Genomic DNA, 13,374 nt, shown 5'->3' on the forward strand with positions numbered 1-13,374 from the left:
AATGCCACCTTTTCTCTTTGACTCATTTCTTTCTGCCAATGTATTGTGAGAGAGAGGGAGAGAGGGAGAGAGGGAGAGAGGGAGAGAGAGAGTCCTTTGAATATGCTAAGTGGAGGTCATGAGGAGAAGCAGGCAATTAATATGCAGCCGTTTCAAGTTATAAGTTCACTACAAAAAGCACACACACCCTGTCTTAAATCTTTTTCTCTCATTCGTCTGTTTGAATTTACTCTTCATTATTTGTTGTTGGGTTCTTGAGACTTTTGTTTTGGTAAGTTTTGTTGTTGTGGTAATTGTGATGAAATGATGAAGGTAGAATCCATTGTCTATTCGAATAATAAGAAAATAAACTATTCATTTTCAACCACAAATGTTCAACTAGGTAAGAAAGAAACTATAATACAACTTTGTATGTTGAATAAAATATGATATGTACATCCACTTTTAATTTCCAAGAGTTCTATTATTCAACAAAGAATTCAACACAATATTGACCAATATTTTATGGAGAGGCCGTTAACCCATCTTCTTTTTCTTTTTTTTCTTTTTTTAAATTTTTTTTTATGGCTATACCTATCTCTTCATATAATCTTATATGGCTCAATTTTTATTAGCTACCACGAAAATGACTTTGGGTGACTTTATTTTCAGAAGAAACAAAAAGTTTCTTAAAAGTTTTATACCTTTAAATTAGATTTTAATGAAGTGACAGTCTTATAATGAAAGTCAAGATGAGATGACAGTCTTATAATGAAAGCTAATAAGGAGGTTCTAGCAAAGAAAATTTAAACAATGAATCCCGATATATTACCATATACACTTTTTTTTTCTTTTTTTTAAAATAGACCATGAAAGTCTCGATTTGAATTAGGTGGTGAAGATAAAAACTATTTACCATTGAATAAATTACAACTCATGGCACTATATAACTTCAGTTTTTAGAGTGAGAGATTCATCTCCCCTCAGTCTCTCGAACTATCCCTTTCTAATTACAATTAATGGAGAGCTTAGTCCAAGCCTCACCCAAAAACTCCCCCAAAACCCACCACCATGGTGGCCACCACGATGACCAAAACTGCCCCACCCTCATCACCATCAACAACAACCCATCAACCCAACTGAGCAACAAAGACAAGCGCTCTATGCCCCTTCTAGTGATCAATTACTTGTGTCTCTTCATAGGCTCAGTCTCTTCAAGCCTACTCTCCAAGTACTATTTCATCCACAAAGGCTCAAGCATTTGGGTTTCTACATGGGTTCAATGTGCTGGCTTCCCTCTCCTCCTCCCTTTTGTTTTCACTCCTTATTATCTCCTCAATAGCACCCAAAGAAAACCCTTCTCTCACTTCACCCCAAAAATCTTAACCCTCTCCATTTTCATAGGCCTCATGTTGGGCCTCAACAACTTCCTCTTCTCTTGGGGCAACTCCTATCTCCCAGTCTCCACCTCCTCTCTCCTCCTCTCATCCCAGCTTGTCTTCAACCTCATTCTCTCAGTCATCATAGTCAAACAGAAAATCACATTCTCAAATCTCAACTGTGTGATCCTCCTAACAATAAGCTCAGTGCTCTTGGCCTTGGGGTCCAGCCACGACAAGCCTCCTGGCTTGACGCGTGGCAAGTACTTCTTGGGCTTCTTCTCCACCATTGGCGCAGGCTTGCTGTTTGCTCTCTATCTCCCAGTCATGGAGAAGATCTACAGCAAGGTTTACTGCTACGCCATGGTGATAGAAATGCAGCTGGTGATGCAGGTCTCGGCCACGGCACTGGCCACGCTCGGGATGGCCCTCAACGGTGCGTTTCGGGAGATGAAGGTGGAGAGCAAGGTGTTTGATAAAGGGCAGAGTATTTACTGGGTGACCGTGCTGTGCAACGTGGTGACGTGGCAGCTGTGCTTCATGGGGACGGCTGGGATGGTGTTCTTGACCTCATCGTTGACCGGGGGGATTTGCATGACGGCTTTGATGGGGATGAATGTGTTGGGAGGGGTTTTGGTGTATGGGGATGAGTTTGGGGGAGTGAAGGTGGTGTCTACTTTGTTGTGTGGGTGGGGGTTCTGTTCTTATGCGTATGGGATTTACATGAATACCAAATTAGGTAAAGAAGATGATGGAGATAAAGACAAAGAGGACACCCACCAAGGGACGGAGATGGGTGTGCGTAGTGTAAATGATAGTAGTGTTTGATTTGAACCATGAGATGAGATGATAGCTTTTGGTGAATTTGTATCTTTTTTTTTTTGGGGGGGGGGTTTTTTAGGGGAAAAAATATGGAAGTGTGAAATCATTGCCTAATTGCTATTAAGTACATCATTGTCAATTTGCCTTGTCACTTTAACACTATAAAACCACTACAAATGATCAATTATCCGTTGAGGATTTTGATTTGGTTTCGATAACGAATGATTATCAATCGTTAGTGCACATACATCAACAATATGTCCACTTACTTATATTCAAGACTTACATACATTCATTGTTAACAATCATTCACAAGCGCATGCTAAATTTATAAGGCATGCTCGAGAATCTACCTGAATCAATTACCACGTTTAAATGAGCATTGTTCTCACAAAATCTAGGAACTAATTAAAAAGATTTAAAATTTATCCCATATCAAATTTTAGTATGATGGATGTACATTCATTGCTATAATTATGTCTCCCCCACACTATTATTTTCCACTTTTATATGCTAGAAATATTATAGTTGTGTTCTTTCTACTAAAAAGGGAAAAACTAAATCTGAATCAATCACCTATGAGGACATTATGAATATACAAGGGGTAATGGTGCATATGAGGACATTATTCCAATCTCACATGTATGATGTAGGACAATTTATTAATTATATAGCCCTCAAGGCTGCTGCTTATATTATATGGTTGGAATTGCTAACCAAAGCAAATATATATATAATGGGATTCACTCATTCACATATACCTTAATTGGAGCAATTAATGAATCTTTATGTGGCACTAAGTTGATCACCTCATCACACCCACCTTTCTGAAAAATGGAAGTGATCATGAGCATATTTTGCTACTTTTTGTTTTCCAATATTTTTGTAATGTGGATATATTTAAGCTATTTTTATGAAATTAAAGTTGATGACAATTAGTTACTTAGAGCATCTCCGATCGATATGTCAAATTACCACATAGACATAAAATGGCAAAATTTGAAGGTTAAAGTTGCTCTAACCGAGTAGTCAAATCCTACATGGATTTGAAGGCTGGAAGAGATATATCAAAACTAACATATCAAAAAGCTTGATGTCATTATTTTAATATTTTTTTAGTTATGGATCCCACTATCATTTACTTTCTTTTAAAACTTAATGCATCATATGGATCCATTTGCTTTTAACAATATAATACAATAATATGATATTTGGCATTTCGGGTGGAGTTAAATATTTTCTGAAGTGTCAAATTGCCAAATAAGCCATCAAATTCAAATTTAACATTTTGCATTTGACGTCTCCCTTGGAAATGCTCTAATAGCAAGTATTGCAGCTTAACCTAGGCATGTAAACGAATCAAATACAAATCACGTATTGTCCATATATATATATATATATTCAGGAACAACTTGATTTGGATAAAAATCTGATCCATACTATTAATGTTGAATAGATACAAAATTTATTTGGGTTCATGACGGCAGTGAGTTGAAGAATGAATAAAACAAATTGAGGGATAGATGTGGTTTTCTTCTTTGTCGATACATAATGTGGTTCCTTTCATGTACAGTGTCGGGCAAAAAATGGTGCAAAATCTTTATAAGAACACGCGGGATTAGATTATGCAGTGTTTTTCACTAAGCTTTTTGAAATATCTTTGTACGCTCAAGATGTTGCTATGTCTTTTGTGGTGTTGTTTGTTTGCATGAAGGAGATTTCTTGTTGGACGACTTGGCTTTTTGGGACTTCCACTTGCCAAAGAAAATGTTTAACACTAATAGTGGTAATTCTTACGGAGATAAACACAAAATATATGCATATTAAAAAGGCCTATTAGGAAAAAGGGAAGAAAAAAAACTTATTAATTGATGAATGAATTTTGTGTCTTTTTCTTGTAAAGAGAAAGCAGTGGTAGCAATATATTGTTGTCACAATCTGAAATCCAACTAATCCTTATCACTAACCATTTCTATAGATAAATCATAACGATAAGGAGTATTTATCAACCTTAATTTCTTTTTTTTCCGTTGTCAACCCTTCTTCTTAGTATGGAGAGTCGCCCGACTTCATTCAAGATGTTTTGGTAAATGACCTCTTCTAATCGGGTTTGATTCCCAATATAATTTCATGTAAAAAATCTGAAAATTAGAAAGGCTGAAGATTAGCAAAAAGAAAGTTCAATTTTTTCACATGTACTTGTGTTTTTCTTTGGATACCAGAATTTTACTATTTAGCATCTACCATATTTACTGCAATTTAATGATATTGCTGGACATTACTGTGGGGGTGACTAGCTAAATTGACTTGTCTCATAATTTTCAAGTGAAAACAAGCTAGTCCCTCTCATTTTCATAGGCTGTCTTTTGTTTTGTTCCTCCTAGCTTTTAGAGCCATTTCTTTAGTGCTAGGTGGTGGGTCATAATAAAAGTAGAAAAGACTACAAATATAAAATTATTTTGAGAAAAGAAAAAAGACAGAGTGAGATTAGAGATAGAGGTGGATCTTCCTTTTTTCTTATAATTTAATCACACCTATAATACAGTTTTAACCATTTGCTTTAAAGTGAGCCTCATCAAAACTGTGGATCTTTTTCTATTCTATTTTTCTTTCGAAAACATTTAGATTAATTTGATGAATTTGGTACTTTGATTCCTCATAGCCAATCTTTATATAAATGATTTGATTCGGCAAATAAAACAAAATAAAACAAAACAAAACAAAGATAGGACTAATCTTTATATAAATGATTTGATTCGATTAATAAAACAAAACAAAACAAAATAAAACAAAGATAGGGCGCAGCTCTTGTTCTTTACATATAATTTAATTTTCCTTTTCCATTCCAACCAACAAACTGCTCTTTTTTTTTACGTTTTATGTTTTTATGCAGATGGAGAAGAGAACAAGCATGAATTAATGGAGAGGCAAGGTGGTCCATCCATATGTCTACTTTTGATGATTAACAAAGTAAGTTACAAAGATAATATATATTTTTAAAGTACGAGAAGCCAATGATAATCAAAAGGTCAACGAAAGCATACTTTTTTCTAGATGTGAATCTCTGATTAATTTGCACGTTGCTTTGTTTGCATGATATGATCTGTGTCTTTGCATTTTTATTCTCTCTCAATCGCATCATTCACATACACCAAACAACTAAATGTGTGGGAGGGAGAGAGAGAAAAGGTCACATATGAATATATATGATGTCTGCACATTATCATCATATGACGGCAATAATTAAAATCTTCGAGGATTTGGTACTAAATAAGCGCAAAAAATATCATCTGTGATTACCTGATTAGTGTAGTTTTGCAAATAGTTACATGCATTCGGAATTTACCTTAACATCTTATAATTGATAAAGAAGTGAATCAAGAGAATTTACTTACAACCCTTTAAGTTTCATAACATTGTAAATATGTATTCATACGTACGGACTGTACATATTGTACAAACAAAAAGATATGCAAAAGTTGCAGACTTGCATAACAGCTCAGGTGGATCCAATTCGTCTGGTGGAAGCCAAAGAATACAGAAATAGTATTGCTTTAGTTCTCCATCTGCAGAGTTTGTTGTCACTGGCTATATATCCTCCTCGTAGCCAATGGCCAAGATGAATTCTGCAATTACATGGCAGGAAGGACGAATAAATATAATTTTCAGAAATTCTTTCATGCTATGCTCTTCTCTTCTTATGAGACTTTTAAGATTTGGGGGAAACAAGAATGTGGAATTGGGTTGTCTTTGTTGAAAAAAAGCTGTTAGTTCGATTCCAAATGAGTGCATATAGAATGGCAATTAGGAATAATTCCTTTGAATTTGTTCCATACAGTTTCACTGCATGTGCTGCATACGGTCATCAGGCAATCATCGATCTAAATTGAGCAATCTTGTACTTCCCACATATATATAGATGTTGTCTTTGAGCATGGACAATTCCCACATGAGAATACATTATTTTGTCCTATTATCTAAGCAAATGTATGGACCTAGGACTAAGAAATGTATGGACCTAAGACTAAGAAATGTCAACAAAAGGGAGTATAAAATCAGGCCAAGAAATAAAGTTTACAATTTGGAAAAATATCATCTCCATCTATATGCAGTGAAATGACCTAAGACTACAGTTGAAAATTAAGGAAAACAAAGTTTAAATCAGACAAGTATTGGGTCCTAAGCAGTAAATGAATCTTCCATCTGGTGTTGAACTAAATTTGGTTTAATCTGCAGATATGGCCTTAGCCAAGTTGACTAGAACGGATATGCTCTTTACTCTGCACTCGAGTTCGAATCTCCTAGATTATATTAAAATAGAATATCGTTTAATCTTTCAGGGGATGGCATGGGCCAAATGTGAACTCCTTGGGCTAGTTTGGGTTTGTTGAATAGGTACAAGTTCTTCATTACCTTTAGAAGTCCTAAATACTACCAATGTCCAAACGTATTACAGAAAATGGGCTAAGCAAGGTTGGGCTTTTGAATATTGGCCAACCCTTGTAGTTGGACCAGACACCCAAAACTAATTTGGTCTTCCAAAGGGTTTTTTTTTTCTTCTTCTTTCTTTTTAAACAAAATTACACCATCAAGTGGTTCTTTTCTGCTACTGGAATGATAAGTGAAGATGACATCTTTGTCACATTTTATTATTTTAACCTTCTCAATTTCATCATGCAGTGGGTAGTAAAGCAAAGAGATTGAGGATAGAATTTGGCGAAGCAGGCTTAATCACATCATTTGAATTTCCAAGAAGCTTATGAAAGATTTCAACTTTCAACTGCCATTAGAGTGAGTGTTGATGATGGGTTTGCAAATGCTCCAAGTGGCGCCACTGGCACCACCCACTTCCTCCTCCTCATCTTCTTCTTGTTGGGTCCAAACTCTCCCACTCTGGTTCGGCCAACGCCGCTGCCACCATTCTCGGCCTCACCTTGCTCTCCACCACCGCCACTCGTGTAAAAGAGCTACACTTTTACTCGTTGCCAAGAAAGATAGGAAATTGCAAGCGTCGTCATCTTCTTCTTCAACTACCCAACAAGACCAGGATGATGATGAAGAGGAAGACGAAGAAGACGAAGAAGAAAATGACGAAGATGAATCCGACCCTGACCCTGAAGACCTCGAATACGTCAGCCAAATCAAAAGGGTGTGTTGCTTTCGTTCATTCTTTCTTTAATGGGTTTCTTTGCGTTTCACTGTTTCACTCACTCTTGTTTTTTATAGGTGTTGGAGCTTCTCCGCAAAAACAGAGACATGATTTTCAGCGAGGTAGTGTATAAGTATAATTCAGTGAACCCCTTTCTTTATGTGCTTTACCATTTCGTTATTTTGAATCTTAATCAACTTTGTGATGGTATGCAATATGATAGGTTAAGCTCACTGTCATGATTGAGGACCTACGGGAAGTTGAGCGCAGGAGACTCCTTGGCATCGAAGATCCTGATGCCCCTACCAGGGAGGAATTGGCTGAGGTTCTTGAAGAAGTAAGCCCCTTCTTTTAATTCCCTCGCTACTACACTACTTTCATATATTATTAATTATTTGGAGTTGGGTTCCTGCCCATTGTGCTACAGCCACATTATGCTAGATGAATTTTCAGTGCCATGATTCATGAAACAGCCGAAATAGTGCATATGTGGATTATTTTTGTTGCAATGTTAATTTTAGGTATCACAGTAGTATTATTAATTCAAACAAAGAATTCATGAATTCAATGAATCCAATTATGGATGAGCCACTTATATGGACTCAAGGAACTACTGCACAATTGGAGAGGCCTCATAAGAAATTTGCTTATTATGTTCACCCAAACCATTAATAAAGTCCTTCACTTGGTTTGAAATCTTATAATTTACAATCAATTCATTCAATATTTCCTTTTTCAGAGGACAAATTCCCACATTTATATGCACAAATTGCAACCTTCAACTAAGTAGTTGACCATTTTAATAGATAGAGATGCATCTTAAAGCTCCTAGTAATTGCAATCAGGAAAGAATAGCGGCATTAGTAGAGTGCTGGCTGGCCACTGCCATATTTCTTCCATCACTGGTGTGAGTGATGAACATTTACTGAAAAATGACTGGATGATGAATTGCCATCAACTACATATGCATCTTTTGATATGTCAAAAGCACGCATGTTCTAAGAGAAAATCTCTCTATCTTCACTGGTTTACGCAAGTCATGAAATATATGATTGTTGATGCATAAATGTGCTCCAGCTATATTGGAAATTTCGAGTTTGATTAGTCAGATAGGTGCAGTCATTAAGTTATCAACCCATATTATACATTATGTGGCGCTTCTGTAGTTTAGCCTTTGCTTCATATGTTTTTTACATGATATGAAGGAAAACCAAATTTTCATGGTTGTTGTGAAGGTTTCTGAAAATGGTATTAAGGTGGAAAAATTGGATCGAAAAAACATTTCCTTTCTTGATATATTTTATTGTTTTTCAATATTACTGTAGTTAGAGATATGCTTTTCAAAAATAAGTTGGCAAGTGTTGGGGAAGTTGTAAGATAGATAGTCAGCATCTAAGGAAGCAATACATTTCCTCTAAAGAATAACAAAGCTAGTTCAACTACTAATGGACCTGTAACAACTGATGTAGCAGGAATTGTGGGTATCATAGCTCAATCTTGAGTTCGATAAATTGGTCTATATCATTGTGTTTTAATATCAAAACTTATTTTGTTACAAACAGTATATTATTAGATGTTTGTTTTATAATATGGCATTAAATTTCTCTCTCTAAGTGAGAACTATGCAATAAAATTGTCAATTCAATAATAGCTTATGTAAATGTGATAAAAAGAGATTCGTATTACTAATAATGGTTGGATAAAAGCGTTGGCATCTTTAGTATAACGATGAAGGAATGTTTAAAAATATGAATTGATTGTTGAGTGACACTAATTTGAATAAATTGTATGTTATGTCATTACAACTCTTTGCTTTGGTGTTCATAACCTTCTGAAATCATAAGAGAGAGGAAAAAATATCTTTTGCATCTGACAATTGTTCAAAATTAATTCAATTTATTGGGACACTAATTGTGATTATTGATTTAGGTGAATGAAGGAAAAATCCCAAGAAATCGACTTGCTCTTAAACTGCTGGCTGAGGAAATGAATCAATGGCCTAATCTCGAGGTATTATTGTAATTGAAGTATATTAATGATTGATTTTAGAGATGTTTTTTAATGTGTAATGGGTAGATTATCATAATTAATTGGCTTTCCATGTTTGCCTTAATTCATGTAATGGGTAGATTATCATAATTCTCTCATGATAGGGATAAAGGTGGTACTGCTTGCCAAATTATGGTAGTACAAATTGCTCATCATGATTTAATAGTTGACCAATCTGCATGCAGCCATGGAAATTAAAATCAAAATGGTTTTGAACTCTGATCTATATTGTAAGACTTTCATTTTATCAATTGTTCCAACTATTAGTTACTAATGCAGGGGATGATTAATTTAGAACATCATGAAGCACTAGAGAAGGAGACTAGGATAAAGAGCCAAGCTCTGAATTACAATAAGAAAAAAGTTTGTAAACCGTAGAAAAATGTGATTTTGAAACCACTCCAGTGTAAATGTGGTATACTTTTGTTCCAATATTGATGTCTCAAATTTTTGGTGATCAGAAAATTTTCTTTTTCATCCCCTATTTTCTATTTCTGAAAACAAATATAAGGAATTCTTTTCATGAGATGACTCACCACTGTTCTTTCATTTTTATCTAAGTTTCTAACTGACACTGGATATCAATTTGCTCAGTTGTTCCTATATGTTTTGTTTTTTTCTGGTATAGGTTCAGATTAAACCAGCGAAGAAAAAGCCTGGCAAGTCCCTATATGCGAGAGTGACAGACACTGGTATTGATCTTCAAGAGGCTGCTAAGAGACTGAATATTGATTGGGATACAGCTGCCGAGATTGATGATGCTGAACTTAGTGATGAATCAGAAGTGCCTCCAGTTTTGGTTAGTTTCCTAGGCTTTCACGTGATAAAATGATGTTATCATGTTCTTGCAATTGTCAGATTAAGGAGAACCAGGAATAATAACTATTAGATATCTACTGCTGAGTATGCTTTGGTTTTACACTAAATGAGATGATGTTCTCTAATTTATTATTCCTTTCAACAGAAAAGTAAAAAGGAAAAGTATATCATCGTTACAATAATTAATCAATGTTTAGAATGTGCAATACTTATCATTTAGAACTAAAATACTTTGAAACCTTTACTTGATTTTATTTTTAAAAGACAGATTCATAATTTTCTGGTTTAGCTAATCTTTGGTTATTAAGACGGGGTTTATTATCTTGCAGGGCTATGGAGCACTGTACTTAGTCACGGCTTTCCCAGTCATTATTGGTGTATCAGTGGTATTAATTTTATTTTATAATTCACTTCAGTAGAAATCTTGTCTCACTGTCATATTTCAATGTATAAATATCTATGCCTTGCAATATAATTTTCTGATCCTAACATGAGTTTGTACATTGTAATGAGAATGGCTAATGAGAAATCTCATGTTTTTGTGTATTCTGTTGAGGGCCTGGTGGGGTTTGGCTCCTATGACATGAAGGTGCATTGCCATGCCATCAATTGTTTACTTTATATTTCGTGCTTCCCCTGCATTCTTGCTTGCATGTATGAATCTTATATATGCTGTTGTTGCAAGCACATCAGAGTTTATAGATTATTTAATTGTATCCTAATGCAGGCATCCCATCCCCTTGGTACTTAGGAGTTCATTATTGAATATAGTTAACAACTCCAACCTGTTACAAGTCAACTCTCTTTCACATTAGATTATATGAAGAAAACAGAGTTATTGTAGGGATTAGCAGTTAACTCATTCTAAATAGAATATTAAATTTTGATGCCCCTTGTTTATATGGAGCAAATAGAGAACATGGATATCACTACTAGATGTGGATTAGTGGAGGATATGCTGCTCACGTCTAAGGTCCCATAAGTCTCTTTTTCCCTCCTTTTTAAGTAGACTCCAATCCCACACCTCATCCTCAGGATTTCTGCCCTTCTCTACTATGGATTATCCAGTTTCATTTGAAATGAATGAGTGCTTTTCTCTTGGATATCTAGAAAAGCAGATTTCTGTAGATCCAATATCACTGAAAGAATCATCTAACAGAGAAGTGATTGTTGACCCAGTGGTGGTGAAGCCTGATGTTACTGCTCCAAAAGCCAATGTACTTGACCAACTGCCACCCCTACTGCCTGCAAAGTCAAAATTCTTAAGCTTCAGTCTCCCGAACTCGGCAACCTCCTCGCCGCGATTGAAGAAGAAATGGAAAGATGAAAGGCAAGCATCTCCCCAGCAGCAAATGGAGAATCTGACCCACTTGCAACAAGAAATTCAATTTAGGAGGAGCAAGTCATGTGGTCAAGGAAGAGCATGTGCCCCTTCAGATGACTTTGATCTTTGGCTGATCCAACCAAATGCCACTGAAAAGGTCACCAGGCATTACAGCAGCCTCCCTAGAACTGAGCCCCACAAAGTTGCTCATAAAAATGGCAAGAAATTGGACCCATGTGATGATAAGTTCACATGTGGAGCCCTGTGCTTGTTCATTCCAGGCTTTGGCAAGGCAAAGCCAGTGAGAGCAAGGAAGGTAGAACCTGATGAGCTGGGAAATGTCATCTCCAGGACAGTTTCCTTGGAAAAATTTGAATGTGGCTCGTGGGCATCAGCTATGATCAATGAGCATGATGATGACTCTGTTAGTCACTACTTTGATCTTCCACTGGAGCTAATACGAAGCAGCATCAACGACGCGGATTCACCAATTTCTACATCTTTTGTGTTTGACACTGATAGAAAAGGAGTTCTGAAGAATGGCTCCTCAAGAACACAAGGCCGGAAATCACATGAAGCATCACGCCATGTTCGGTTTTCGACATCATCGTCTCCTACATCACCGACCATTTGCGTTACACCTCGATTGCGCAAGGCTAGGAATGATTTCAAAGCTTTCTTAGAAGCACAGAGTACATAACTTCCTATGTTTTTCGGTATAATGATTGTGGATTTTTTTTGGTCTTTGGTCTGATATGAAATAACATGCACATAACTGGAGCTGTTTTGTTACGATAGTGATATTACAATGCTACACATTTGTGCAGGTCGGGTTGGCATTGTGCCCATGACTGGGCTGGGGCTGGGTTCTGAAGTGGGTTGGGCTAGTTGGATCCTTTTATTTGGAAGTTTAGGACTATAGACGTTCTTTTAGTCAACGAAACGGAAGAGTCATTTTATAATTAGGCTATATATAAGGCCCTCACTGTAGAATTCTTGCTAAACGAAAAGATTGGTTTAACCCCAAAGGATTGGGCCAATAGAAACCAAATTTTTTTGACCCCGAAGCTACCCAAGGCCTTCACATCACTTGAGCAATAAGACTATAATGAGTTGGTCTTTAATAGCCGTCGCATCTAGTGCAGAGTTATTATTGAACTGTTTGATTAAACCCCTTCATTGTAACCCGTCATTATAGAAGCTCCCTCATTTGAGCCCTAGGCGATAGACTAGACAAGGTTGCAACAACTCGTTATGTGGTATTTGAATCGTGTCAATTTGAGTTCTTGTCAAATAGAAGTCATCTCTAATCCCATCAATTTTAATAAAAGCCAATTTCATTGTACATTGTGACTGTATCATTTAGGTTTGGATGAGTAGCATTTTGCTTTTATAAATAGTGTTGAGTGATGTACTTACTAATCATATTATTCCGTAAACTAACCTCAACAAAAATTGAGCCCCTCCTCCATCCCATCACTCGCCAAAGACAAAACTCAGTTAGCGACCTTTATGAAAGTTCCTGGTTCGGCCCTTGCATGTACCATAAACAAGCTAAATAAACTTTCCCATAAGGTGCCACACCTACCGACTTTCTCTATCACCTTCGCACGTTAACATTTTGCATCCAAACACTTGGAATATGAAATGATTAGCTTCTTGTAATGCAACGAATCAAAGCTACATCAATCTGTATCACGTCAATAGAAATGTAAACATAAGTCCACCACCCAATGAGAAAAGTTGGACATTTAGACAAGGAAATGGGCCCTTTTTATTTACAATCTCTAATATTACTTTTCATTTCTACGCCATTTATTCCGCGAAACTGAATGATAACGTGTAGAAGTTAA

General features: G+C 36.1%; 3 protein-coding genes across 4 annotated transcripts; all 3 read left to right on the forward strand.

The window, feature by feature from the left end:
- Window positions 1-941: 941 nt before the first annotated feature.
- PUP4 (purine permease 4) lies at window positions 942-2,315 on the forward strand. The gene has a single exon (XM_021966464.2). The coding sequence runs from the start codon at window positions 999-1,001 to the stop codon at window positions 2,184-2,186; it is 1,188 nt and encodes a 395-aa protein (XP_021822156.1). The 5' UTR covers window positions 942-998; the 3' UTR covers window positions 2,187-2,315.
- A 4,488-nt stretch (window positions 2,316-6,803) lies between these two features.
- CEST (death domain associated protein) lies at window positions 6,804-10,948 on the forward strand. Of its 2 annotated transcripts, XM_088252750.1 has the most exons (7): window positions 6,804-7,329; window positions 7,407-7,451; window positions 7,553-7,666; window positions 9,259-9,339; window positions 10,007-10,177; window positions 10,527-10,583; window positions 10,754-10,948. In XM_088252750.1, exons 1-7 carry the CDS (start codon window positions 6,982-6,984, stop codon window positions 10,946-10,948), a joined length of 1,011 nt encoding a protein of 336 aa, XP_088108876.1. In that variant the 5' UTR covers window positions 6,804-6,981. The 2 variants fall into 2 exon arrangements, with proteins under 2 accessions (XP_088108876.1, XP_021822170.1); XM_021966478.2 differs by lacking the exon at window positions 10,754-10,948 and having other exon boundaries at window positions 6,810-7,329; window positions 10,527-10,743.
- A 300-nt stretch (window positions 10,949-11,248) lies between these two features.
- Window positions 11,249-12,414, forward strand: LOC110763645 (uncharacterized). The gene has a single exon (XM_021966477.2). The coding sequence runs from the start codon at window positions 11,253-11,255 to the stop codon at window positions 12,219-12,221; it is 969 nt and encodes a 322-aa protein (XP_021822169.2). The 5' UTR covers window positions 11,249-11,252; the 3' UTR covers window positions 12,222-12,414.
- The last annotated feature ends 960 nt before the right edge of the window (window positions 12,415-13,374 follow it).

The sequence above is a fragment of the Prunus avium genome, chromosome 4 (assembly GCF_965620075.1).
Source record: "Prunus avium chromosome 4, drPruAviu1.hap1.1, whole genome shotgun sequence".
NCBI lineage: Eukaryota > Viridiplantae > Streptophyta > Magnoliopsida > Rosales > Rosaceae > Prunus > Prunus avium.